Raw genomic sequence first — 25,718 nt, 5'->3', positions numbered from 1 at the left:
TGTTTGAACTGTGTGGCAGATTATTAGCTAGGTGATATGCAAGCTGGCAACTCCTATTTCTTCTCCATAGCACTGTTACAAATCATTTTCCAACAGTACTTTGGTAGGGGCACTGGGATCAGCTCTCTAAGTAAAGAAATCATGGAGCTACAGCCTCCTGACACCCATCAGGCAGGGATGAAAGCCTTTCTTATTGAAATCTTTGCAGTCAGGTAGAGAACCAAAGAATCACTCCGTTATCTTCTTTCCAGCACAAAAAAAGTTCCTTTTGGCCTTGGTGAAAAAGACCAAATGGGTACAGAGCAGCAGCCAAGAGTTTGAGCATAGCTCACTGGCATCTCCCCTGCTGTCAGCAGCAACGCAGCCAAGAGGTGTTATCTTGTGCTGAAGGTACTGGGCAGAGCATTGCACTCTCTTGCCTTAGTCAGGGAATATGCAAAGTGATTTCATCTGGAATTTCGGAAACAATCTGCTCCAGCGTGAGTCATCTCCTGAACCATTTGGGGCTTTCAGAAACTGCCTTATCCACTTGCCTGGGTTTAGTGCTGGATGAGTGACACTGACTGCACAGAGCAGCCCTGCTCACTCCTGCTGAAAGCCACACTGTTGGCCAGCTAGCTTGGAAAAGGCAGAAGAGGAAGAAGGTGCCTTCTCTGATGTTAGCTCTTTAAAATGCTCCACCTGGTTTTTTCCAGTCCTGCTGCCTCAGCAGAATCCTCCTTTTTCAGTGTCTTCAAGCCCAGCTTCAGAGTTTTCAGTCTTTATGACAGCATAACATGCAGGACTTCATGCAACTGAACTCTACAGAAAGGCATGCCTAGTACATTGCATTAAAATGATATCCCTCAGAAACAACCTCAGGATGCAGGACTCTGAAGATGAGGTGTCTGAGGCACGTGGGAAGGAAATGAGTACATCTGAGGTCTTTTAAAGATGCTCTTGGGACATGCTCATTACTTGTGCAACACAAACAACACAGCATTGGAGTATAGCTTGTACAGTGCCTCAGTCACTGCAGGCTGTGCATCGATGAGGCTGGCTGCTCCCTCTTTAGCCCCAGTCAGACTTGTATGCTCTGCTGAGTTACTGTGGTGATGGGCACCATCAAAAATGTGCTAAGAAGGAAGCAGAGTCCTAGGCACACACTAATGTTTGGAATCTGGTTTGTTATTGAACTGCAGGGACTGACTTTGCCACAGGCTATGTATATATTTGTGCATATAAACTCAGACTTTCATCTTGTGCACATACCTGCCCTTTCTCTGGCTGCCAGTTTCAGTTAGCACATGCAAGCAAATACCAGGTGACAGCACAGAGCGATCCACACCAGAACACTCACAACTCTTAATTCTTACAAACACAGAACAACACCTCTCCTTCTCAAAAATACCCTTACAAAAGAATGATGCATCCACATTTTCCCTCGAGCTGCTGCTGAGTGACTGTGACCCCACCAAGAAACAGTCTCACTGCTGGTCCATGACTCTGTGACTTGCAATGTGCCAGGACTGCACATATCACTAAATAAACCTATGGGAGTTGAAGTGCCATCCAATATTTTGCTATCCCACAGCAACATTGGGACACAAACAAACACAAAATATTATGCTACATCTGATTTTTATCTATGAAGTAGCACTGCTAAGCTTCCTATCACCACTGCTGATACCAAATGCTTTGCAGGGGCTTTCTATGTGCCAGGACTTCAACCCTGGACCAGTAAAAGACTTACACAACATTATTACTGGTTAATGTGTATTTCCTTAAGTCACTGGCCTCACTTCAACTTCTAACATAACACTACATGCAGTACAAGATATGCTGCTCCCATAGACAAGGAGCAGTAGCAGGCTCTCTGTGGAACCCTTCATCCCAGAGCTCTGGGCAGATCATGCCACCAGAGGGCAATGCACACTCAGTAGAAATACACCCTCAAACGCAGGGCTGTGATGGAGCTGTCCTCTTCCGGATGTAGCAAAATAACTAGTGATGGGGTCTAAAGAGCTGTCACACAGTGGGCACCACACAGGAACTCTTGCTTTCACAAACACAATTACTTCCAGAGATCCACTCTCCTTGCAGGAGACCAAAGGACAATAGGGCTGAACTGTCTTCTCAGAGATGCTTCCTCAGCTGACCGTGAGGTGGAGCAGTTTTACACAGACGAGGGCCCTCTATCAACCCAGCATCCATCCGTTAGCCTCTGGGAGAAGTGTAAAGAACCTCGAGGCCACAGAGTAATTGCCCTAATTTAATAATCACCCATCAGCAAAGTTGGGAACTGCTGTGTGAATGGTGATGGCTGGCACCAGAGGGCAAATCAAAGGGGGGAAAATTTGCAGAAGGAAAGCTGATTGTGTGTTTCCTTTCTCTGACTGATGAATTACCTTTCCCCCTGTCTGTGTAGGCCACTCAACATTTCTATACACACCATATGTCTGGCACAGCACATTAAAACATACTTCAACAAGGAACACCTTAATACATGGAGCCAATTACAAGCTGAAATCTAGGGAGCAGGAGGTCACCCATGCCCGTGGGTCTGGCTACTTCAGTTTGATGAATAACAAACATAACAAGCACAATTTCATAGGGAAACTGCAGCCTGGTCTCCACAGACTGCCAAACAGAGTAGATCTGCCATAAGATAATGTGACCACAAAACACAGGGTCTCAAACACATTTTATCTTCCTCTCCCCCTCCCCAGAGATACCTGCTACTGATACCATGCAAACTCCAAAAGCCCCCCTGCTAGCTTTGGGTTGTTACTGACTGTCCTCTAATGAGCTGGGGAAGGTAATCTGCAGCTCAGAGACAGAAAGAACAGTTCTCTTTTCCTCCTGCCTGGAGAGGCACGACTCCCTCTGGCACGCTTCAAGCGGCTCTATCCCAGCCAGAAGCTGTTCACACAGGGTGGCTGAGCTGGCAGAAAGTTTAGCCTATGTGTCACCGAGCTATCATCCCAGAGAGGCAAATACCCAAATGATTTCTGTTACTATATACAGCAAGGTAAAAGCATTTTCTCTCTGTATTAAGTACACTTTAAGATCTGAAGCAGGGAGCGTGCTAATGATGCTCACATGCGCATTTTACCTTCTGCTCAAGGAGGGCCCGGCGGAGGGATACCCTCTGCTCAAGATCACGCAGCTCCCGATCATGCTGGGCCTCTGCCTGCATCTTGATTTTACTCTGATACGCATTCAGCAGCTCCAATTCTTGCTGCAGCTGCATCTTCAAAACCTGGCACTCTGCTTCCTGTGCTTCATCCAAACGCAGCTGGGAAAGACAGACAATAGAGACGTTTCACTATGGGGTAACCACACTGGGGTAGGACTGTGGGGAGGGGGAGAGAATGGGATGGGACTTTGTTTTCTTAGCAATACAATTGGTCTCTATTGTACTTCGTTTCACTGAACAGAGGACCTACAGAGACAAAGACGGGTGACAGTGAGCCCACAGTGCTGAGGCAAGTGATGCTGATGAGCAGCAGCACCTCAGGAACCATGATCCATACTGCAGAGACCAGACTGCTGGAGGTGCCAATATCTACAGTTCTCCTTTTGCTAGGGGCAAAGAGAAGATCTCTTGCTCTGTTCAACTGAATTAACCAATTACCTGTACACAGGAGACTTAAGTCCATACCCCTGCCAATACAGGACTTTGGGCAAAAGAATGTGATGACATAAACCTAAAAGCAGTATGATACTGAACTTTTAACCTTCCCATACATATATTAAGCCAGCTACCCTGCCTCACAGAGTCAAAGTTGTACAGTGCGATGTGAGCAGGATGCAATATGCAAGAAGTGCAAAGAAAACTGCATATTCAGTTGTAGCAAGGACACAAAGCATTGCTCATGGGGTCATTTCTTAAAGAAGGAATCACAGAACTTTCACAACACTGGTAGCACTGCTTCAAAACTCTGGCCTCCCCCATGACCCAATGAGCATCTTCCACCAGTGGCACATGCTTTGGTTGGTACCATTGACAAATCAAAACCTAAATGACTTGAGACAGCAAGCTGCATGTTATTTAAATGATGGTCTAGCAGGGATGTTTATGTTGTCAAACATCATGCAAAAGCAGTCCTCTGGCCACACAGATGCATCACTTTGCATCTCTGCAACAGCCACTTCAACTCCAACCTGCCTGAAGGGGGTAATACCTCTTTCCTCTGCGTTTGAATGCTGCTTTTTTTAAACACAGAGGAATGACTGTGCAGGGTATGGCACGTGTAGCAAGGAAGCAGACAGCCTGCTGTCAGGATACAGATCGGTTCAAATGCAAACATCCCTATTTGGCTGAGGAACCCTGGGTCCCTCAGAGGCGACTCACAGCTTGTGTAGAGAGCATTTCATTAATGCTGTGATCATACTGCTCAGCCAGGATAGCCAGCTTCCGGGTCTGCTCCTCCTTGAGCCGTTTGAGGACAGCTTTATGTTCACTCTTTGGCGTGGTCTCCAGCAGATGGTTTCTCAGTGCTTTGTACTGCCTGGTTTGGATCTTGCATGTATCCTGAAACTGCTTCTTTATCTGTAGTTCTTTTGACTGGAAAGATGGAGGGGACACAAACAAAGAAAAAAAAAACCAGCATGTTTCAAATGAGAGAAATATCCATTCAAATGGATATTTACGATTACATTAAGGATATGAGTTCAAGAATCCACAAATGTATATTAACATCTACAGTGCAAGGAGGGAAGCAAAATACACAAGAGGCAATGACTATTGCTGCAGCTGCTTTGACACTGCTACTGTGCGGAACAATTACAATACAGACACTTTTATAACAAAGCTCCAGCCTAAATACAGCTGTCTGTGCACAAAGAGCCTCACATTTGTCACTGGACTGGATCCAGTCCTGGGTATTGCTTTTCAAGAAAAAGTTCTTGAGGGACAGGACCAATTTATTAGCACCAAAAGCCATACTTACACATGACTGTGCTTGTATGACACATACATATGGACAGCACTTAATGTTATGAAAAGAAGCAGACCTGGTGCATGGGAAGGGACAGGGAAAAAGAGCAACGCTTTTTCCATTGAGGGTTTGATGGAAGATCAGATGTACTCTAAGCCTTAATATTAAGAGCTTGTTTTTTTTATAAATACACTAAAAAATGGCTGGGCAAGATTAGATGCTTGAAAACACACACCACGAGCAACAACAGCATTATGCTGGTCTTACTACGGTAAGAAGAAACAAGTAAAACCCAACATCAACAACAAAACCACTCTGGGCCATCCTCACTGTCAGCCCCCATGGTCAAAACCCAAAGCACTAACAGAGCATAGGGCCATTTTCCTGTCCCCTGAGCAAGTTGGAACTGCTCTGGGCTCTGAACCAGCAAGGCAGATACACGTGCATGTCCTCCTGTCAGCTCCTCCACTGCCTGCTCCTGGCACTAACTCAAGGCTCAGCAGGGTAGGTGATAAGCACAGCACTTGTAGCCACCTAGAAAGATGCAGTGGGATCAGACAATATATCCAGCCCAATTTAGACATCAGCATGCTTTGCTGCATAAACCAACAATTCCACTTTGCTAACCTGAGGTAGAAAACAGGACAAAGATGGGTTTCATTCAAACCAAAACATGTATCACGGAGAGGAATACATCACTTTTACCCTTTCTAAATTCATGGAAAGTTATTTCCCTCCAGGAAACCTTTAAGGTTGTTTCCTCCCTACCCTTAAGGGAAGCGTCAGCAGGTTACACATTCCTGTCAGGGACCTGGCCACAGCAAAACACTTGCAATCTATTTTGTCCTCACTTTCTGTGGAGTCTTGCTTGGACACCAGAATCTATTTACAGGCCTCCAACCCAAAGGCTTTAACAACAGGAAACAGAAGGGAGGGGTAAGACTTCCAGTCAGACTTCTGACAAGACCATTTTGACCTAGAATTGTGAAACACCAGCAAGAGGGTATTTGCATCACAATTAACACACTCCAAATAATAACAGAGCAGTTTGCACTGAAGGGTGAATTCGAGTTATCGGTCCTTCTGGTGCTGTGAGAGTGGAAACAGACACTGACCGTTAAAGCCCAGCCTTCAGGACAAAGGACCTCACTAAATAACAAAGGGAGAGCCTGAAACATGTGCCCTTGAGGGAAAACGTTGCTGGAGAGAGAAACTGAACAAATAGTCAAATTATCTATTCAATGAAGAATACTTGCCTGCATTAGTCAGAAGCAAGAGAAGGAGTTAATAATACCAGGGAACAGCCTCAATAAAGAGGGGATTGTGCTCCAAACTGAACGCTTGTCCAGCAGGCTGCATTATTAGCACTGTGTGCATGCAAAGGTGCTGGATTGACAGCTCAAGCCTGAAATCCTTTGCTAATCGCAGAACAGCCATGCAAAGCGAAGCGCAAGCTTTCCATGCTTCCTAAAAACACTCAGCCCTGTCCTCACTGGAAAACAGAAGGGGTTGAGGAGTGTGCAGAGGTGAGAGCCAAGCCTCTGCAGCCCACAGGGACTGCAGATCCTGCTGTCCCAAGTGCCAGCCAGGGAGTGAGAACGGACACGCTGCCCACTCGTGTTTGCACCACATCACCTTGGGGAGGCAGAACTCATTCATGCTAATCTCAGAAGGATCAGCCTAATACAGCTGCTTCAGTTTTATTCAGCTCAGAGTGCAGCACAGCTTCCCTGTGAAGTCATCAGCTATTTATACACTATATCCTTGGAGATTCTCAACAGCCATCAGATGGTCCCTTGTTCTCACAAGCCAGGTTTTCACTACTTAATATTATTCTAATATTGACAAATCAGGTGGTGAGGGTTTTTTTTCCCTTCTGAAGTTCTATTTTCAAGTTGGTTATTTTCTCTGTGAGAAGATAACTTGCAGATGGTGAAAACTAAGTCAGATGGGAAATATCACGAAGAGGAAAAGACCTAGAACAACAAAGAAACCCCATGCTCAGTATGCCATACACTCATTTTGTTACTGGCACAGCTGAACACTGGGTGGAGAGAAGAAGTCTGCCTCCTCAAAGGAAATGTACCAGGCAGCTTTGTGAAAGGCCTTATACTCCCTTCTCAGACACTTCAGAATAAACCACTGGACTCCTTTGGATGGAGTGGAAGGCTTACAATGAAAACACTAAAAGCCTCAATTACAGAGGCCCTATAGTTCTGGTCTGCCACCGCAGCTACAAGGGCAGCATGAGAAACCCATGAGAGCACAGCAAAGGTCAGTGCTAGGACCTTCCTGAGGACGCTGCAGTTGGGGTCTCTCTTTTCCCCCCCAACACTTGCTGACATACCAGCCTTAATCTAAAAACAATACAAGGTGAGTTAGCCAGGACTGACTGTGCAGTGCATTTTGATGCACACAGCAACACAAAGCTTTTCTGATTGTTTGGTTTTAAATAGATTTTATTCTTGTAGACTGGGGTAGAAGAGGATCGGAAAATGGTGTCAGAGGAAGAGCGGGGGAAACAAGGGCACTGCAAAGATTAAATGCATTTTAAACTACCTCAGAAAGGAAGGCACACTGCTGAGAACCATAGCTTTTCAAATCAGATGTGCTGCTATGGCTTGCCTACAATACACTGCAACCCTGGCCACCATCGCTATGGTTCATACATGTGGTGCTTGGAGGGCTGCAGTTGCACCCTGGCAGATTGACAGACAACTTGACAGATATGTCCCTTTTTACAGAAGGTATTCATTACAGAATGAGCCACCTCTTTGAATTAATGAGCTTCAAAGTACCATGGACCTGCACACGCTGCAAATGAGACCTGAGCCGCAGTGTACCACTTCACTACCACCAGCAGCTCAGGCCCAGAGCTCCTACATCACGTAGTACCTTCAGGCTCTTGGGCTGCTGCCGGACCTCCATGACATGCTTACGCCTCAGCTCCCGCTCCCGGCGCTTGTTGTATTCCAGCTGGTTGGTGAGCTCGGTCTGGTGCTGGAGCCGGATCAGCTCACAGCGCATCTTCTGGATGGTACTGAGATGGCGGAACTCCAGCTCCTGCATGGACTCGTGCTGACGCAGCAGCATGGCATGCTCCAGGTCCTTCTGTGTCTGCCTTTTGTTTAACTCCTACCAGGAGGACAGAGGGAATTATTAGATTCTTCATACTTACTTGGGTTTCTGCTCACAATGTGACGTTTCACTTTGTTCACAAGGACATTTCTCTCTTGCCAAGGCATTTGAGGACAAGAGCAAAGAGTTTTCATGTCTTATCAGAAGCAGACAGCACTGCCAATAGTCATTTTTCCTTCCTCATTTCACTTTTCTTCTTCCTGTTGCAGATGCTCAACAGCATTCAGAGTAAGCACAGAAAGGACCATAACTGCTGACTTTTTGGATCCAACAATTCTCCCACAGTAGGGCACTATTCTGAACCATTTGATCCCACATGGTTCCCTAAACACCACAGGGGGGATTTGAGCAACTTGGTCTAGTGGAAGGTGTCCCCGCCTATGGCAGGGGGTTGGAACTGGATGAGCTTTAAGGTCCCTTCCAACCCAAACCATTCTATGATTGATTATCAGACAACACTGCAGAACACACAGAACCCTTATTTAACCAGAAACACTTTAGATGTGGTAATTAAGACTCCACAGAGACTCAAGTTGGATTGCAGGTGTTTCTGTGAGACACATTTCACACGGGTGGCTCCAGGTCTCATCTCTGCCTATTCTCTTACCTCCCGAACCAGGTCCTGCTCCAGATTATGGCGGCCAAGAAGCATCCGTCTCTTGAAGCGGCGACACTCCAGCTCCAAGTACTGCCTCTGACGCCTCAGTAAGTTGGCTTCTTCCTCTGCCTGGAAATGCTGGATGTTCTCCTTCTGCTTGGAGAGCCACTCCTGCTTCTCCTTCTTTGGAGTGCTCTGGTTTTCATTCAGCTCCTGATAACAGCAAGGTAATTAATTGTGGAATAGTCACCTTAAGCTCCTTGGTCCTGAACAACTGGACAGACCTGCCTAATAAAATACATTTCAAAGCCATTCCACCTTGTACCATCCCAGCCTTGCAAAATGCATCCTATCACAGATCTAAGGGAACACCAGGAGACAACTCACAGGGAAGCAAATTTAACTACAGCTTGGTTTTTGAATCGCCCATTTTAGCTGGCCAAAATGCTGGTTCAGGTCCACACTTTCCAGACATACACATTAGCTCAAAATGTAAAAGTGATGGTTTGCCACTGAAAACAGAGACTTTTGGAGCCTGACATATGCTTTTACAGGCTCCCAAAGGACTGAGAGGAGAAGCAACGTGTTGTCATCCTGTTGGTCAAGCAAAACCCCAGCCATGAAGCAGATTAGAAAATGTTCATGTCGGAACTCATATGCATTTTACAAGTCAGTCATCAAGGCAGAGCCACTGCAACTTACATAAACGATATAAAGTTCACAGGTCAAACTTAAAGCCACAGCTGGCACATTTGTACTAAATACAACACGTAACTTGAAGCATCTTTGGCAGAAGACTCTGCTTGCTCGAACTGCGTACTAGAGGTGCCCCTACAGTAACTAGGCTTGTCATGATACATCTCAACTTCAGCATGAGACAGAACTCTGTATTTCATCAGTGCTTCTTGGTGCTCTATGATCTCTTGCCCACTCAGAAAAAGACTCTCTGTTATTATAAAAAGCCCACACTACTATAGTTTTTGTTAGATCTTTCTTGGCTTTGCTGCTCTTTAGCCTTTTTTTTTTTTTCCTCCTGGAAATGTCTATGTTTGGGAATATTCCCCTTTGGAGCAAGTTCCTAAGTTGCGTCACCCAAGTTGATGGTTGAGCATTAAATGGTTCTTTCAAAAGAATTATTTATAGTGCTTATGGTTTCAACCACTCCACAGAAAGAATCAGGAAGTTTGATTCTACAGTTTCTCTGCCTCTCACAAAGGTCATGATTTTTCACCACAATACAATGGTTTTTAAGCTATTACACAGCTTTCTCCATTTAAATTAAACAGTGTTTTATAGGTATTTTCCTTTAAAAAGAAACAACAAAATATCTGCAGGTTTTCTTTACTGTTTTGTTTTCTTGCTGCTGCTACAGAAACATCATTAAGTGATAAGAAGCTTCATTAACTGCTGGAGTGCATGGTCAATATCTGCAGCAAAAAGGTATGAGAAAAATGCTCATGACCTTTCTACCTTTTTCATTCCTTAGGACTGCCAACTTTGCATGTTTCTGGCTGAAAAAGGAATATTAAACAATGGAGAAGGTTGTACTTTCACAAGATGAATGTAAAGGCACCAATATATGAATAAACCCTCTGAGTCTAAGGTCAAAGAGCTGAACAAACACATGTACAGGACTCTGCTGATGAAATGCAGAACTTGCAGCATCCGGGGAAACATCTTGTGCACAGGGTCACTTTTCTCCCTGACCGGCTCTCACACCACATCATGCACTGCACTATATTCACATTTCTCATTACAGATGAGTTACCTCTTTCAGCTGCTCTTTACGGAGTTTATACTCTCTCTTCTGGGACTCCAGGAAACTGTTCAATTCTTTTTTCTGTTGGGCCTGAATGTGCTGCTGAAACTTCTTTTCTTCATTGGCCATCACTTTAGCCTACAGCAAATCCGGCAGCAAATCAGTCTGTGTCCCGATGGATTACAGCTCATGTTCCATTTCAGCCCAAGACCCAGAACTCTTGGTACAGTCACCATGATACTCACCATGACTCTGAATAAGCATGAGCCTCAAGAGCTTGCCCTCATTCTCTTCTCATTCCAACCCCCCATCAACACACCCGGCAGGAGTCCTCTTTCCAGTGCTTCATTTCCTCAGCCCTACTGTTCAGCTAGTCCTGCCTAACACAGTCAACACCTTATGATAAACTATATCCTTAGCCCTCCACTGAGAGATCCAAGATGAACAAAGAATCAATAATAACTGGTGTAGGCAGCGCCACTTCATTATCAATTATTTAAAAACATAAAAAGTCCCATACCCATAAGCAATTCAACAGTGAACATTTAAGTGTAGCTGGCACATTTCTCTGCAGGCTGATCTGCCTCCAGAACACTCGATGGCAGTCAGTTATTGGCAGCATATGCATGGCAAAAGAAAGGAAAACCCTCACAGTATTTTTTCTGGGGTCAACACGCTAACATTTAGTATAACGCACTGTGATGAAGGACATACCTTTCCTCTAGTTACATAAGCCCCTTAGTGTAAGGGGGTGAGGTATTATCCTTTTTCTAATTAGCAGTTTGTTTGGCTCCTGAAAACAGACATGTAAGAGTCTATAATAGCATATCTCATCAATGAGGAGCGGTGGACAATTCAATGCCATTAACAGTATGGACTGGTCTGCTAAACCATGATTTCCTACCTCTTTCTCCATGGCTGCTTGGTGCTTTTTAATGAGCTTTTCCATTTCTGCAGCAAAATTGTTACGCTGTGTTTCAAGGTCTTTGTCCAACCTGAGGCGATGTTCATCCATCTCTGCCTTCAGTTTATTCTCTAATGCCATCAGCTGCTTCTGGTGTTGCCGTCTCATACGTTTGTAGCCAGACATCTGCTCTCGGAGTTCCGAGTCTTGTTCATGTTCCTGCATTTGCCTTGTCACCTAGGAAGATAACCACATCAGGCCAAAGTAAGTTAATGCTTAATCTGCTTTTCAGCAGTCTTCAAACCACAAAAGAAAACTATACAGGATAGAAATATGATTTTGTTGTAAAGAAAAGCACACATCCTAATGGCAGCAGAGCAGATTCAGAACTGAATTCTGCTGTGGAAGATAAGCTCTGCTGGGCGCCAGCAGAAAAACTGTACAATTGCTATAAAGCTGATACTAAATAATGTCTTTTAGCCCACTGCAATGAGGGTGCATATATATACATACAAATACACATAATATGCATATGAAAAGAATAGCCAGCTTATTATTACAAACTGTTTCCTGGGTTTGAAAATCTCTAATATGCACAAATTACATTTGCCCAGGTGTCGCATTTAAGCTTTTATTAACTTACATTCAACTATTTCAGTGATAATGTCTCTGTCACTGTGGATAGCTCATATTGTGACAAAATCCTAACAGCTCTACTAGTGACACTGAGCTAGGTTCAAACGTGTCCCTTCCCCTACAACTTCATCCAAACCACCACCTTCACGTACCAGCGATGCTGTGCGTATAGTAGCAAAGTGCTCTCGGTTGCGATAATGAGACTTGTGGCGAGATACTTGGGGAGGAGACTGGGGTTCTGATGCCCTTGTTCGAGGATCTGATTCCTCTCTGTAGTTTTCCTCCTCCTTATCAGCAAATAGTAATGTGAGAGAATAAAGAGAAGCTGTGTTAATCAAGATTTTTACTTGGGTTTGGTTCAAAAGACATCTAAAAGGAAGAAAAACCATTTTACATTCATCAGCCCTGAAAGATTCTCCTGCCAATAAGGTGGTTGAAGGAACAGTCTGCATCAAGAGCTCTGATCTAGGATCTTTGCTTTTGGGAGTTTCATTGTGCATTTTTCTTACCAAGAGGGAAAATGATTAGTTAAAGCTGAAAAAGAGAAAAGCGAATGTAAAACTGAAAAGTGAGTTAGTTGACTTCAACAAAACATTAAAGCTATAAAGTAGATGATATCAAGCCTGAAAGACAAAACCAGCATGTTTGCAACCCTGAAAGAGAGAGGAAGATTTTCACTACACCCACTACAGAAATACCTCAAAGGAAATTTTAGGATTTGTCATGGTGTATTCCACACTCTTATTTTGGGTTTGTCATTCATCACAGAGCGATTAGTAGTTAGATATGATACAGTAATTAACTCCCCAAGGAAATACCTGTGTCTTTGGTGCATATCTGGGCAAAGAACAAAACATTCTAACCACACCTATCATTAACTGAGGGAACGTTACTGCTTTGAGAACACATGTGATAACCCCTCCATAGAGGGAGCAGTATGGATCAGAGGGAAGCTCCCCAGTTTATCCTTCACTGTACAGAGCTGAAGCAGGGGAAGTGGTTTCACACCTTGCCATGGCCAGAGTGCTGTGTTTCTTTTTCCATGCATCCACATATTTGAATCAAGTGCTGCAAAACTGGGTGCTCCAGGAACAGATTTCAGCCACTGCTCTGGGTTCTGTACTTCCCTAACTAGGACGTAAAAAGGGGGAACTCACATCCTTTGGCCCAGGAAGCAGTACTCTGGAAGCATCCACTAAATAAACCTATTCACAACCTCACATTGCAGCTCCTCACAGTAAAGCAAACTCCTTTTGAAACGATTCAGTTAGTAAAATAATTGTTAGTGAATCAACAGAAAGAAATGATTTTTACAGCAACCTTCCAAAGCTTCCAGTGCACATTAACATATTTGGGGCACAGCATTATAACCTGTAGATAATGACCTGGATAGGAAACACAACTTTTGGTCATCATGCCAACCAAACCCTCTCCCTGTTTTACACCTTCAAAGTTATCCAGTATAAATCCAGCGCTTACCGGCTTTAAATGAATGACAGAGCTATTTGACATCACGGTGTGGTCCCCCTCCATCATATCCAGCTCGCTCTTATCATCCGAGGCATCTGGAAGACTGTTAACACTACTGCTTTGGCTACTGGCACTGATAGACATGCTAGGAATGGACTGATTACTTCCGACACTATTCACTGTTCCTGTCCTGCCGACACCGTGATCTTGTTCCTAGGAGATAGGAATTATTAAGAGAACTCAAAATCCATCACAGTTGTATCTATGGACATGACCAAATGAAATGTTCAATCCATTTCTTTCTAAAGGCATCTACCTGTCACATCATGGCAGTTCCCACCCTCTGGGCATTGCCATGAAACATTTCTCTTGTGGGATGCAGGGGAGAGAAGGAGTCAGCCTTGTCAAGATTAACTGGCTGATGTCAGATTCTTTTCAACACAGAGCCTGTTAACAAGCTGAACTCGATCATGTATCAGCAACAGCGTGTCACCAGAAACTGTTCTGACACCAGCATCACCTAAGCGCTCCGCTGGGACCCTGCATCTCACACAGTTTCTCTCTGCACATGAGAACTACAGTCATGGTGACTGCAGTTTGCAACCCAAAACCAGGCTGATTTCCTTGACTGCTTTTTTTTTGTCCCTTTTTCTTTTAAATCAAGTACAAATTTCTATGCCTTAGAACAACATTCTCCAGTCAAAACTAGAGGACTGTTAAGGGCCTTGTACAAATGGTCAAAACAGAGGTTAACTAGTTGCTAAAAGAGTCCTCATGAAGCTTTATAAACAGGCAAAAAAAGCTGGGATTTATGGAACTGGAAGCCAACTGCTCAACCATGAATACATGGCACAGCTTCTTGCCAGCACGAGGCATCTACCCTGTTTGTCCTTGTTTGTGCCTCGAGGTAGCTTTAATCCAAGCACAGAGAGGAAGACACAGTTTATAGCCAGGTGTGTAAACAGCCTTCACTGGTTTTAGCACTATCCGAGTTAGAATCATAGAACCATAGAATTGTGAGGGTTGGAAAGGACCTTAAGATCATCCAGTTCCAACCCCCTGCCATGGGCAGGGACACCTCACACTAAACCACCTCACTCAAGACTTCGTCCAACCTGGCCTTGAACACTGCCAGGGATGGAGCATTCACAACCTCCCTGGGCAACCCATTCCAGTGCCTCACCACCCTCACAGGAAAGAATTTCCTCCTTATATCCAATCTGAACTTCCCCTGTTTAAGTTTGAACCCGTTACCCCTTGTCCTGTCACTACAGTCCCTAATGAAGAGTCCCTCCCCAGCATCCCTATAGGCCCCCTTCAGATACTGGAAGGCTGCTATGAGGCCTCCATGCAGCCTCCTCTTCTCCAGTTGTGGTTATCTGAATGACAGCATCATTCCCTGGTTCAGTGATGAAACCCAAAGCTTCTCTCACCTCCTCCTCCTCCTGTGTTTCAACTGCAGGGCCATTGTGTGCCTCCTGGAAAAGGAGCTTCTTCATTTTACGATACTGCAGGTTGTCCAGTTCTCTCACCGCATCCTTTGTTCTCTGAATCAAGTCTATTAACACTGTTTCGGGCCGCTCCCGAAGAACAAACATATGCTGTAGGACACACAAATAGGTGAGTGACCTCTTATGCCCCCAGTACACATGCTTTGAGGATACAACTATGACCTCTATCTGGGTTTGTTAGCCTTCTTCCCTGCCCAGGAGAAGACCTCTGCGGCTTATGCTGGCACTATCTGCAGACTTCACAATCCAGACAGATTTCAGGATGATTGCTTTCTGATGGGAGACATCCACCAAAAAATAAAGATGTGGAAAAAAAGCCAGGAATGGTATTTCACTCATCATGAAAACAGGTTTAGTTTAAAACTGGACTCCTTTGGGTATTGGGGTTTTTAGAAATGTTCTCTACCTGTGGTTTAAAGATGGAAGAGCAACAAATAACATATCAATGCTGAAGTTGTTAAGCTGGCTAGTACCTCTAACCAAATGTTAAATCAACTCATCACCAAACTCTCACTATAAAACCCTTTTCCTTGTTTAGAAAAGCTGGAGAATCAAACACTCAGCACACAGCTCTGAGTCATAAAATAGGCTGTGAACCTTCAAGCTCGGTTCTAGAAGAACAGTTAGCCCTATTATGTTTTTCTGGGGGGAGATATTCACTGCATTGCACTGCAAAGGTGGCTGCACTTTGCCAATAGGTAAAACAATTCCTGTCGCTGTATGTCAGAAGCAGCTTTTGCAGGCTCCAGCTGAAATGTGCTGTGCAAGCATGAGTCATTATTAACACCACCACTAGTTTCATTTTGTTCCTCTGGAGAACTGCATTGCCATTTCCATCATGTCACAGTCCCTACCTGTCCCTGTGAAGTGGCACGCAGCTGTTTCAGACTATAGATATGGAAGGAATAAATACACAAACGTTTAATTTCCATCAATGTTCTCTTTAATTGCAGTGCACTGCTCAAAATAAAACCTATCTGCAGGGTTCTGAAATGGCAGGACTGCACTCCCACACTGAACCCGTTCCTGGGTAATTGCATTTACTTTCTGAATACAGGTTTTCTTTTTTGAAGAGGCAAAAGTCCTCAGAACCATTTCAGTAAAAACATGCAAAAAAGGGGATGATAAAACCTTCATAAATAGCATCCATTTTCCTTCAGAGCAACTGAGCAGAAACATGGCCAGGATTAAAATAAAGAAACCCCAAAATTATGTCACGAGCACTGTAAAAAGAGTGACAAGTTAGCAGAATCCTGAATGCCACCTGATGCCACAAAGGAAATCCATCAAATCCCACCTACAATAAAGCAGCTCGAACACCCAACTTCTATGCGAGTTGCGTTCACTTAGGAACACGTCAGCTTTTAGCAAGGCTGGCTTTGTTTCCAGACTAAAGCAAGGAAAACCAAGTGTCTGCAGCACACAAGAGCACAAATGGAAGCCAAAGTAAGAAAGCAAGCAAGAATCCTGCAGAAGGCTGAGGTTTATTCATGTCAAGAAATGTATGGGAAAAAAACCCTGCTTTTCCCCTGCTCCCTTTCTCTCAGGGATACCATTAGAACAGCAGATTTCAGTGCTACATGTAAAGCATATAGGTGATGGGAGAGGATAAAAAGCCTTTAGGGGAGTGTGTGTATATATATACACAGAATAAAAAGGGAAACAAGGAAAGGTGTTTGCTAACTAATGCATGGCAGCTCTGTCAGGATTATAGTCACTGGAAGCATAGAGTGAGCTTAAACTGAAACTCCTGACAAGTTGATGGTCATCCGGTGTCACTCGATGGGGTATCCTTTTATGAGAACAAGGCTGGCTTGGAGTGCCACTTAGGGAACTGCCCTAGAAAGGGAAAATGAAGCTAGGACAGCCAGCTCAGAACCCTCCACAGCACCCTCGGCGCAAAGGTAATAGAAGTAACAGGCAGAGAAAGCATCATTAACCACAGCCTAGTATGGCAGGTGAGACAGAAGAACATTGCAGGTCATGGCCCCTTTTTAATACTATGTGGAAAACAAAAAGGACAAGGAATCCAACCTTCAGAAGCTCCTCTGATGTAGGCCTGTCTTGAGGAATTTTCTGGAGGCAAGAATCTACGAAGTTTCGAAAATAATCAGACCTGTGGCAAGAAAAAAGGAAAAGAAAAAACCCCATCTGAGTTAACGGCCCAGTTTCATTCATTAAGGAATCCAGATACTCAGACTTATTTGGGTTGGAAGGGACCTTAAAGATGATCTAGTTCCAACCCCCCTGCAATGGGCAGGGAACCCCTGAGTGCCCCTAGCAGAAAAAGATGGGGAGAAACCACACAGACCCCATATTTCATACTACAGCCTCTGACATCCCTGGTCAAACCAAAGCCCACCATTAGTAGGTAGAGCCCTTTAACCTCAGCTCCCAGGCAAAATGGTCAAGCTTAAGAGCAAATTCCAGAGGAAGGATATTTCCATGTAAAGGCAGACACCCCTGTAGCTCAGTGCAAGCACCAAACCTGGCCACTTCTATATTGCATAAACTCTTCATGGTTTAATCAGAGCCTCTGCCCCATTCCACCTCTGTGTGCTGGTGTTTCATCCACTGGCTGCATTAACACACAATTCCTGAATGCCACCAGCCCCTCAGACACAACTATGCAATCTGTCACAAGTAAGACTTAAGGTCATGATTTGTTTAGTAACTTCTCTCATTCTGCAAGGTAAAACACTGTATTTTGCCCTTGTTTTTCCCTCTGCACACAGGTTTTCAGCGGGGCAGGATTATACCCTGAAAACAGCAGCATATCAGTTGTACAGGTTATCTTTCTTTCCTCCCCCACTGCTCCCATGATGTAATTGGGGGGGGGGGGTTGCTACTCCAATTTTCCCAGCAAATTAAATTACTGCATTTTTTGGTCAGAAAAAAATAAAATGCATAAAATGAGCTGAATGTTGTATCAGGCACCAGGGTATGAAATAGCCTCAAAAGAAAAATCTCAGAGGTAGTAAAAGGTAATCTAAAACTCAGGTACAATGTAGGATGTTAGAGGCCCAGGACTGTGGCTCAGAAAAACACCATTAGGGACTTTTTGATTTCTGAAATCAGTTTACTGTGTTTGCTGTTTCAAAAGACAGCTTTGGGGCTGGGAAGCACAAAACGTGCTTTATTCTTCTGAAGTTTATGCGACAGAGGCTTGCCACTCACAAGCAGCGTCTTCATCTCCAACAAAATTTAAGCACTGACAGTGTGGTTGGTGATGAAACAACTCTAAACCCCACGTTTTTGGCTCGCCTGGGAACTTCAAAACTTTACTGACCCATGAACTGAACTTCTTACAGGATCTTCCAGTGGCGTGTTCCACTTTGACCACATTCTAGAGTCTAAAACTGCATATTTAGAGATGGGTCAGTTTTGTATATAAAATGTATAGTGAACCTAGTAAGAACCTTCCAGCTCACATCCTCCCAACAGGAATCCTGCCATTTCAAGAACTCAGCATGACAAAGCACTCCATTTACAGCAATTCCCTGCAACATTCCTCCCTCAGTAATACTCACCATTCATTAGACTGTAGTGTAGGGGATTCATTCTGCGCTATGTGATATAAGGCACTCATTGCGTTCATATTAAACAAAGGAGGCTTCCTTTCCGCTACACACAAAAGAAAATAGTTTTTATACAGGGAGATAGTCTCATGGTTTTGCTCTTTATTTTAGTTTACATCCCTTTAAAAAGAAAACCACATCAGCAGAAACACTATTGCCTGAACATGGAACCCCAAACCAACCCTACCCTGCAATCAGACGGATATGTTGGCATATGTCCTATGCCATTGCAGAAGATGAAAGCACTCTGAAGATCAAATGCCTTGTCCTCTCAAGCTTTTAAATTACGTGGTTTATCATAGTTCAGTTCTCTGACTCTTTTTAATGTACTAAAATTGGAGTAAGTTAACAGTAAGCTCTACAGTCGGTGTTTAGCCACTAAGCGTTCCTGGTTTCACTGCCCCCCACCCCCTTTTTTTAACTACAGTTGCTAAAAAGCTAACAAATATTTAATTCTAGGACAGCAGTGATGAAGAAAAAGCTGGTAACAAGAACCATCAAATCACACTTAACTGACTAAGCACATGGGCAGGAAGTCAGTAACAGGCCAACTCTTTATACTATTTTGAGAGTTGCATTCTCTTTGGCTCTTCTCTCCCTTTCAAGCTTGTGTTACTCTTATAGACTGACACAGCATGAAAGCTTAATGAGGAAGGAGATGATCTCACTGGAACAACAAAACTGAAGCTCCATCAGAATGTTTATGGGGTAAACCTATAAAGCTCAGCCTTGCCATAAACATTCCAGAGGAGCTGGTCAGGCCGCAAGGCCATTCCTACATGAGTGAAAAACGCAACAGAAAATTCTTCCTTCCTAAAAAAAACCTAAACAAGGAAAAATAAAGCTTGTTTTCTGATTCTGCTTTTCAATTTCGAGTTGCATAGTAGCAGTAAGCTATGCATCAGAGATCACAGTTCACTCATCACTATCACAGCATGGACTAAGCCCTACAAATTCCCCAGAATGGAAAAATTGTGGAGTTAAGCCCTTCCCCAAATGTAGCACTTTACTTTCTGTAGCCTGTTCGATAACTGGTTGCTGCCATCAAGGATCAGGCTGATTATCCATCAAACTCTCTTAACTGACCCCTTAAACTTTTTGAGTCCTAACTGACTGCCCTCCCCAGTTTTTTTCCCTCTTAACTCATCTGAATAAAACAGAAACCTTTAGGAAACACTGACACTGAGCCCTCAATGAAGCCATTTCTAAGACTAAGTGATCATTTGAAGACTACCAGCCATCTCCTTGTCCTGCTTCCCTCCCATGCGTGTTCAAACCATCCCAACTGAGACAACCACCGGCCCAGCCTCCAATGCTCTACCATGCTGACCTAGCCTCACCTCCCACTACACTAGGAAGACACAGATGAAGCCCAAAGCTTCATACTGCAAACATGCAGCGTGCAGGAAGGCTCCCGGGGGTGTGGTGGCCATGAGCTCACTGCATTCCTGGAGCACCGCAGCCAGCCAAGTCTCCTTACTCCACACTTGGAGCAGGATTCTGTCCTGACAGTCACACCCCTTCAACTGGCTTTATATTGGCAACCCCCAAAAAAATAATCTCTGCTCTGTAGAAAGAATCTATTTCATGTCCTGGAAGAAAATGAAGTTGACAGTTTGGAATGCCAGACAGCACTTTTAGCTAAACTGTGCAGTTCACATGGATTAACGTGCTCCTGAGAGCTCTCGTTGCTGCTGCTCCTCCACCAAAGTTGGTCTGGAGTATGAGCAATGAGATCTGACAAGGATGGTAGGACAGCCTCAGGTGAAAACTCACCATCCCCAGTAAAACTTACAGCTAAGTGCTTCCAGAGAGCTAGATCCCGAGTGAAGCCTGAGCAGTGCTGTGCTTCAGTGAGTGTATTTTTGTTCCAATACTGCATGTTTTTAAATAGAATGCCATACTAACACCGGCCTTTAAAACTGATGTTCTGCTTTAAGGAGTCTGCTCTAATGGTGACACCATCATTTCTTTGGGGATTGATTTATAGGATTCCACTTCAAAACTGGATTAGTCTGTACCTTTTCTTTAAAACAGCCCAGATATTTCCCAGCCAAATCTATTCACAAGTGATAACGCACACTGAATATAGCTTTGAAGCTGTCCACTTATCCAAACCTTCACTGTTGCAGAACCGTATCTTAGATTTACATGCAAACAGTATCAACTTCTATCATTAGGTAGATTTTCACACTGGCACTTTTAATGGTTCATTTCTAAAGCAGTTCAGCAAACAGACTGGTTTTCAGTTCAGAACTGCCTCTCTCACAGACTGTGAACATCTTTAGTGATACTGTCTGGCTATTTTCTTTGTCTACGTAACTCTTCCTTCAGGTAATGAAAACACCAGTTCAATAAACACCAAATTGGAGATTTGAATTCTAGAGGTCACATTTAGCCCTTTTCTCTAAAACTTAAGCCCCAGAGAAACCAGGACGAGGACAGAAGCAGAGATCTTCTGCACTGTGATTCAGCTGAATAAGTTCTTAGTATCAAATAACTACATTTTATAATTTTTTCCAATAAAATAACTTACCTAACTCAATACAGGTAATTCCAAGAGACCAAACATCTACTTTGCCATCATACTGCCCTTCATCCATGGCTAAAATCACTTCTGGGGCCATCCTAAGAGAAGGAAATTGATGCTCATAAAATTCTGGGCAATGGCACACATTATATCAGCATCAGTACTCCAATGAAACAGGCTGCTTCACTGATCTCAGCTACTGTAAGCAAATCATTCCCCAAGGTATCAGGCATGGACAGGGAATACTGCGAACAAAGACCAGGCACCCACAGCAGCACAAGCCTGTGGAGAGGCTGTGTGCTGTTCTCCTGTGCTTTGCTCAGTTTTCCATTCTTGAGCATCACCAGCTTTTTTGCCCTCCCCCAACAATTTAGCTGGCTGGCCAATTCTGGTGAAAGAATTAGAGCATGCAGTTGTGTAAACACCACAGATTAGGTGTAAGAGATCAAAAGCATACAAGGGAGCTGCAAAGGGTTTTGGTCAATGAACCTGGCCTTTCCTATGGAAGAAAAAACACTTCAGTTATTTCAACAATCGGACGCGGCAAGAACATATGAATTGTTAAAACCACTGGGGGGGGAATGATTTAAATATATTAGGAGATGATTCAATCCCACCTCTGCTGCTTAAAGTCAGCCTAACAATAGTTTTATTACTGTTTGTGAACTTTAAATGCAAGAATTCACAACTTCTTGAGGTCAGAGCCTATTTACTCTTTAATCTTTGGCAAAGTCCATTTTATCACTGCGCAACTTGAAGACTACAAAGCTAGCTCAAATAAATCCCAAGTGTATTAAATACCCAATATATGATCTTTTCACTTCACAAAGCCAGAAATACGTGAAGCTCTTGACTTACCAATATGGCGTCCCCACAAATGAGTTGGCAGGAGATGCTATGGAAGCAGACCCAAAGTCAGCAAGTTTCACCTGTCCTGGCTCTGTCAGCAGGATGTTTCCTGCCTTGATATCTCTGATTATAGAATACAAGTGTCAGGATTATTCCTCTCCAAAAACATAAAATCTTCTATAAGACAGACTACAAAACACACCAGATTTTCTCCAAATACAGGAGCTTGAACCTGAAGGTTAATGCCACACCTGGATAAGCTTCATTTACAGTTCAACAAAACCTCCTGAAGTAACCATGTCCTTTATCAAATCTTTTCAGAAAGTCCTAATAACATAACTATTTAAATCCTCCATCCTATTAAAATGCAGCAGGCCCTTTAGACACAAAGAACATTTGCATCCCATACTTACTGTGTGCTTCTCAACAGGTGTGTTAATATAAAACTGACTTTTGAGGTACAAGTGTTCCCCCCACCCCAGCAATCTCTGCCTTGCAGTTGCCACAAGGAAGTTAGGTGAACTGAGCCTGCCTTGCTATTCACAGCTTCAGGGAACAATCAGCATCATATCAAGAATTGAAAAGCTTAGTAGACTCAAAGCAATTCTGCACAAATTATGAACACCAGCTGTAAGAGACAGTGCATATGGAGATATGTAGCTTGCTAGTATTTGTCTACTATAAATCACTAGCTGGGGAGCAGATGGGCAGAGCAAAAAGAAAATCTCTTGCTTGCAAATATTGAATTTGGGATGAAAGGGAATACAATCAAGAAAATAAATTACCTGTTAAGTGTGTGAGACAGCAAAAGTATAACCACTTACCTATGGATCATATTGTGAGAATGCAAGTATGCTAATCCCTGGAGAGCACCATGGGTAATTGCTGCTATTTCCACTTCTTGCAATGGCTTTTTATGAACTTAAGGAAAGAATTTATTTAAAATTCAATATTAAAGAAAACAATGCAGTTTGCAGCATGCAAGTGAGTACTGTTAACAACATAAACAGAGAGAAAATACTGAAAAGCCATTTTTACTATGTTCAGTTTGAGAAGCAAATGTAAAAATTAGTTCACAGTGTACATTCTGTTATCAGATGTAATCTTCTAACTGTAAACCAGCACCTATCTACTATAAAAGGGACTACTTTGCAACTGTAAACTGTTTTCCTGTCAGTTCTGCGACCATCCTCCCAAACACCTATTTGAGACTCAACATTCAGTTTTCCATTAATGAAGCTAAATCCCAAATCCTAGGACTTTACAATGCACACATGAATAAGCTGTAGCAACACAGATGACTCTGGCAGCTCAGCCTTTTGTCCTGAAACGCTGCTGGCAAGGAAAGGAGATGAACAACTTACTGGCCACACATACATCTTCAAAGAAAGTTCCTTCAAGAAGCCTGATAGAAAAATGACCGTTTAACAACAGACCTCATCAAGCAAAACCCTACTACTGCTGCAGTGCTATTTTAGTCAACAGGCCTGCAGTTGTTAGTAAGCATTAGGATCAACAGCGAGGGTTTGCAGAAATAACTCTTGAACTGTCATGACAGGAGAACCTAAAACTCAGAGGAAAATAAAAAGCTGACTGACAACTTTAAAACAATACAAACCAAGGGGAAACCAGGCCCCTAGGAAAGCTGGTGTTTGACACAGAAACCATAACAGCCAGCAAGAACCTGGGAAAATGAACCTGTCCACTCAGCCCACAAATAAAACTACCCACTCATGGACAACTCTGATGCTGTAACCTCCTATTTCAGCACTCTACTCCTGACTTTCAATCAAGTAAATGTGAATAACATACCTTCTAGTAAGTCTGATGCTGATCCTAAACAATATTCCATAACAAGCTGTATGGGAAGAAATTAAAAGGAGTTGTTAGAAAATCTCTGATAGTAAATGTATGTTTTCTAGGTTCCTGTGGAAAAAAAATCAAGAAACATTCCCTGGTGCATTCGGTGCAGACTGCCATAACAAACCAAGTACTGCTTGTAACATACACCCCATCCTAGAACCGTCACACTGACCTCTCCTATGAGGACAGCTCTAACTAGAATTAGCACAGCCTTCCTGTGGAAGATAACCAACCCACAAAACTTGCCGAGGAAGGCACAAAAGCATGTTCAGAACCAGTTATGTATTGTATAACAGATCTTATTTTATATGCACATACTTAACAGCAATGTTAAATTGCACTTAACAAGCTTATCAGAGTATTAAAGGGCTATTTAGGGATTTACTTAAGATTTTGTCCCAGTCAGACTGCAAAAAAAGAAACTAAAACTTTGTCCTATGGATTTATTGAAGCTAACCCAAGATCAGTACTTATAATTTCAACTATTAGTTCAACAATATCAATTCTTTAGTATATCATACTACAAAAACTTCATCTGAGAGGCGTACATTACACTTTTTACCTGATAAAACGCTTACTCTGCATAGCAAATCACATCTATTCCTACCATAGGCATTTTTATGCACACACTCTCAAATAACCCAAATTTAGTTGGGGTGTGAGAGTGGGTTTTGTTTGTTTAAATCAAATGTATGTAACGAATTAGGAGATAACAGCCAGAGATAAAACCAGCTGGTTGGTTTTGTCACCTGAACACACACACAGAAATGACAACGAAGTAAACACTATACAACAGTAGAATTTAGTGAAACAGAAATACTTATACCTCAAAATAGACTTATTTATATTATTATGCTATTATTACTCATTTAAAATACTCAGTCCATCAAGCTAAATACACTAGAAAAACAACCCCCTTACTCTGCAAATGAAAGGGAAAATTTCCCTAAATCTTGTTTCCAAAAACTACACTCAGTTTTGCTGAGCAACTGTGAGGTCCTGGGCTACCCTCAGCTGAGTCTGTGCAATGCAAGTGGTCAGGTGCCTCTTGAAAGCCAGCTGGAGAAATTTCAAACTGCCCTTAACCAAGAGAAGAGTGCAGCAGATGCTTACCCATGCTGTATGCTCCCGCAAATAGCAGCCTTTGTATTCTATACTGTTAGGGTGTTTTATTTTTTGGAGGAACTTGACTTCCTTAATAATATCTTGCCATTTCTGTAGAAAATAAAAGAAATAGAAAGACTTTATCAACTGTTACCTTTTTTTTTCAGGTTGTTAAGTCATTATATTATTTTAATTATTTTAAGAAATAAAATCATCTTGAGGTTCCAAATCAAAATAGATTTACATCAATACCATGATGTTCACTGCTTAACTCCTCAACACATCTACAAAATAAGCTGTTGATTGATTAGACTACATGTAAGGATCTCTCATCAGTGTAATACTTTATGTGTATGCATAGGCTATACTGGCAAACAATATTGGAGCAAGTCCTCAAAAAAGCAGTGTTCCTTTTTTAAGGGACACCATTTCTGTTGTCAAATCAAACGTACATCCCAGCCTGAAAGAGATGTGGATAATAAGTGTCCTTCAGCAGGATCAGCTGTCTCTCCCTTAACTGCTGTAGACAGAAAGACCTGTCCTTACTAGTAACTATATTACGCTGGCTGAGGCTCCATTTATCAGTTACCCAATATCTGACTCTGTTGATAACGTTCCTCCATCACTAGTTTAGTCTTGTCAAAGGACCGATTTAAAATGAGTTACCTACAAGATAAGGGAATGGTTCTGCAGGAGAGAAAGAGCAAACAGATAAAACAAAATCCAGGATTATAAAAGGAGAGCTCTGCCAGTGCAACTTTGAAGTATAGAAGAGGCCAAAAAGTCATGTTCCAATGTGTGCCTAGACACTGCCGTTACTGTCCTTGGAGGAAACCATCAAGTGTTCTCATTCACT

The 25,718-nt window shown here is 43.1% G+C and overlaps 1 protein-coding gene across 1 annotated transcript in view; it reads right to left on the bottom strand.

The window, feature by feature from the left end:
- TAOK1 (TAO kinase 1) overlaps positions 1-25,718 on the bottom strand; it is a 65,466-nt gene that overhangs the window by 3,660 nt on the left and 36,088 nt on the right. Inside the window, exons 4-19 of the mRNA XM_061470089.1 lie at positions 24,872-24,973; positions 23,708-23,753; positions 22,720-22,816; positions 21,905-22,018; positions 21,053-21,144; positions 18,469-18,562; positions 16,973-17,054; positions 14,861-15,028; positions 13,437-13,640; positions 12,110-12,244; positions 11,322-11,558; positions 10,427-10,555; positions 8,668-8,871; positions 7,818-8,057; positions 4,337-4,549; positions 3,095-3,277 (exon numbers count right to left, since the gene is read on the bottom strand). Of these exons, the coding sequence (XP_061326073.1) occupies positions 3,095-3,277; positions 4,337-4,549; positions 7,818-8,057; positions 8,668-8,871; positions 10,427-10,555; positions 11,322-11,558; positions 12,110-12,244; positions 13,437-13,640; positions 14,861-15,028; positions 16,973-17,054; positions 18,469-18,562; positions 21,053-21,144; positions 21,905-22,018; positions 22,720-22,816; positions 23,708-23,753; positions 24,872-24,973 (2,340 nt within the window). The remainder of the gene's footprint in view (positions 1-3,094; positions 3,278-4,336; positions 4,550-7,817; positions 8,058-8,667; positions 8,872-10,426; positions 10,556-11,321; positions 11,559-12,109; positions 12,245-13,436; positions 13,641-14,860; positions 15,029-16,972; positions 17,055-18,468; positions 18,563-21,052; positions 21,145-21,904; positions 22,019-22,719; positions 22,817-23,707; positions 23,754-24,871; positions 24,974-25,718) is intronic.

Source organism: Pezoporus flaviventris, unplaced genomic scaffold (genome assembly GCF_033815535.1).
Source record: "Pezoporus flaviventris isolate CSIRO_AGI_PZ_B2104156 unplaced genomic scaffold, CSIRO_AGI_Pfla_v1 ptg000063l, whole genome shotgun sequence".
NCBI lineage: Eukaryota > Metazoa > Chordata > Aves > Psittaciformes > Psittacidae > Pezoporus > Pezoporus flaviventris.
Note: the sequence above shows the minus strand (reverse complement) of the source record. Positions and strands in the feature narration are given on the sequence as shown.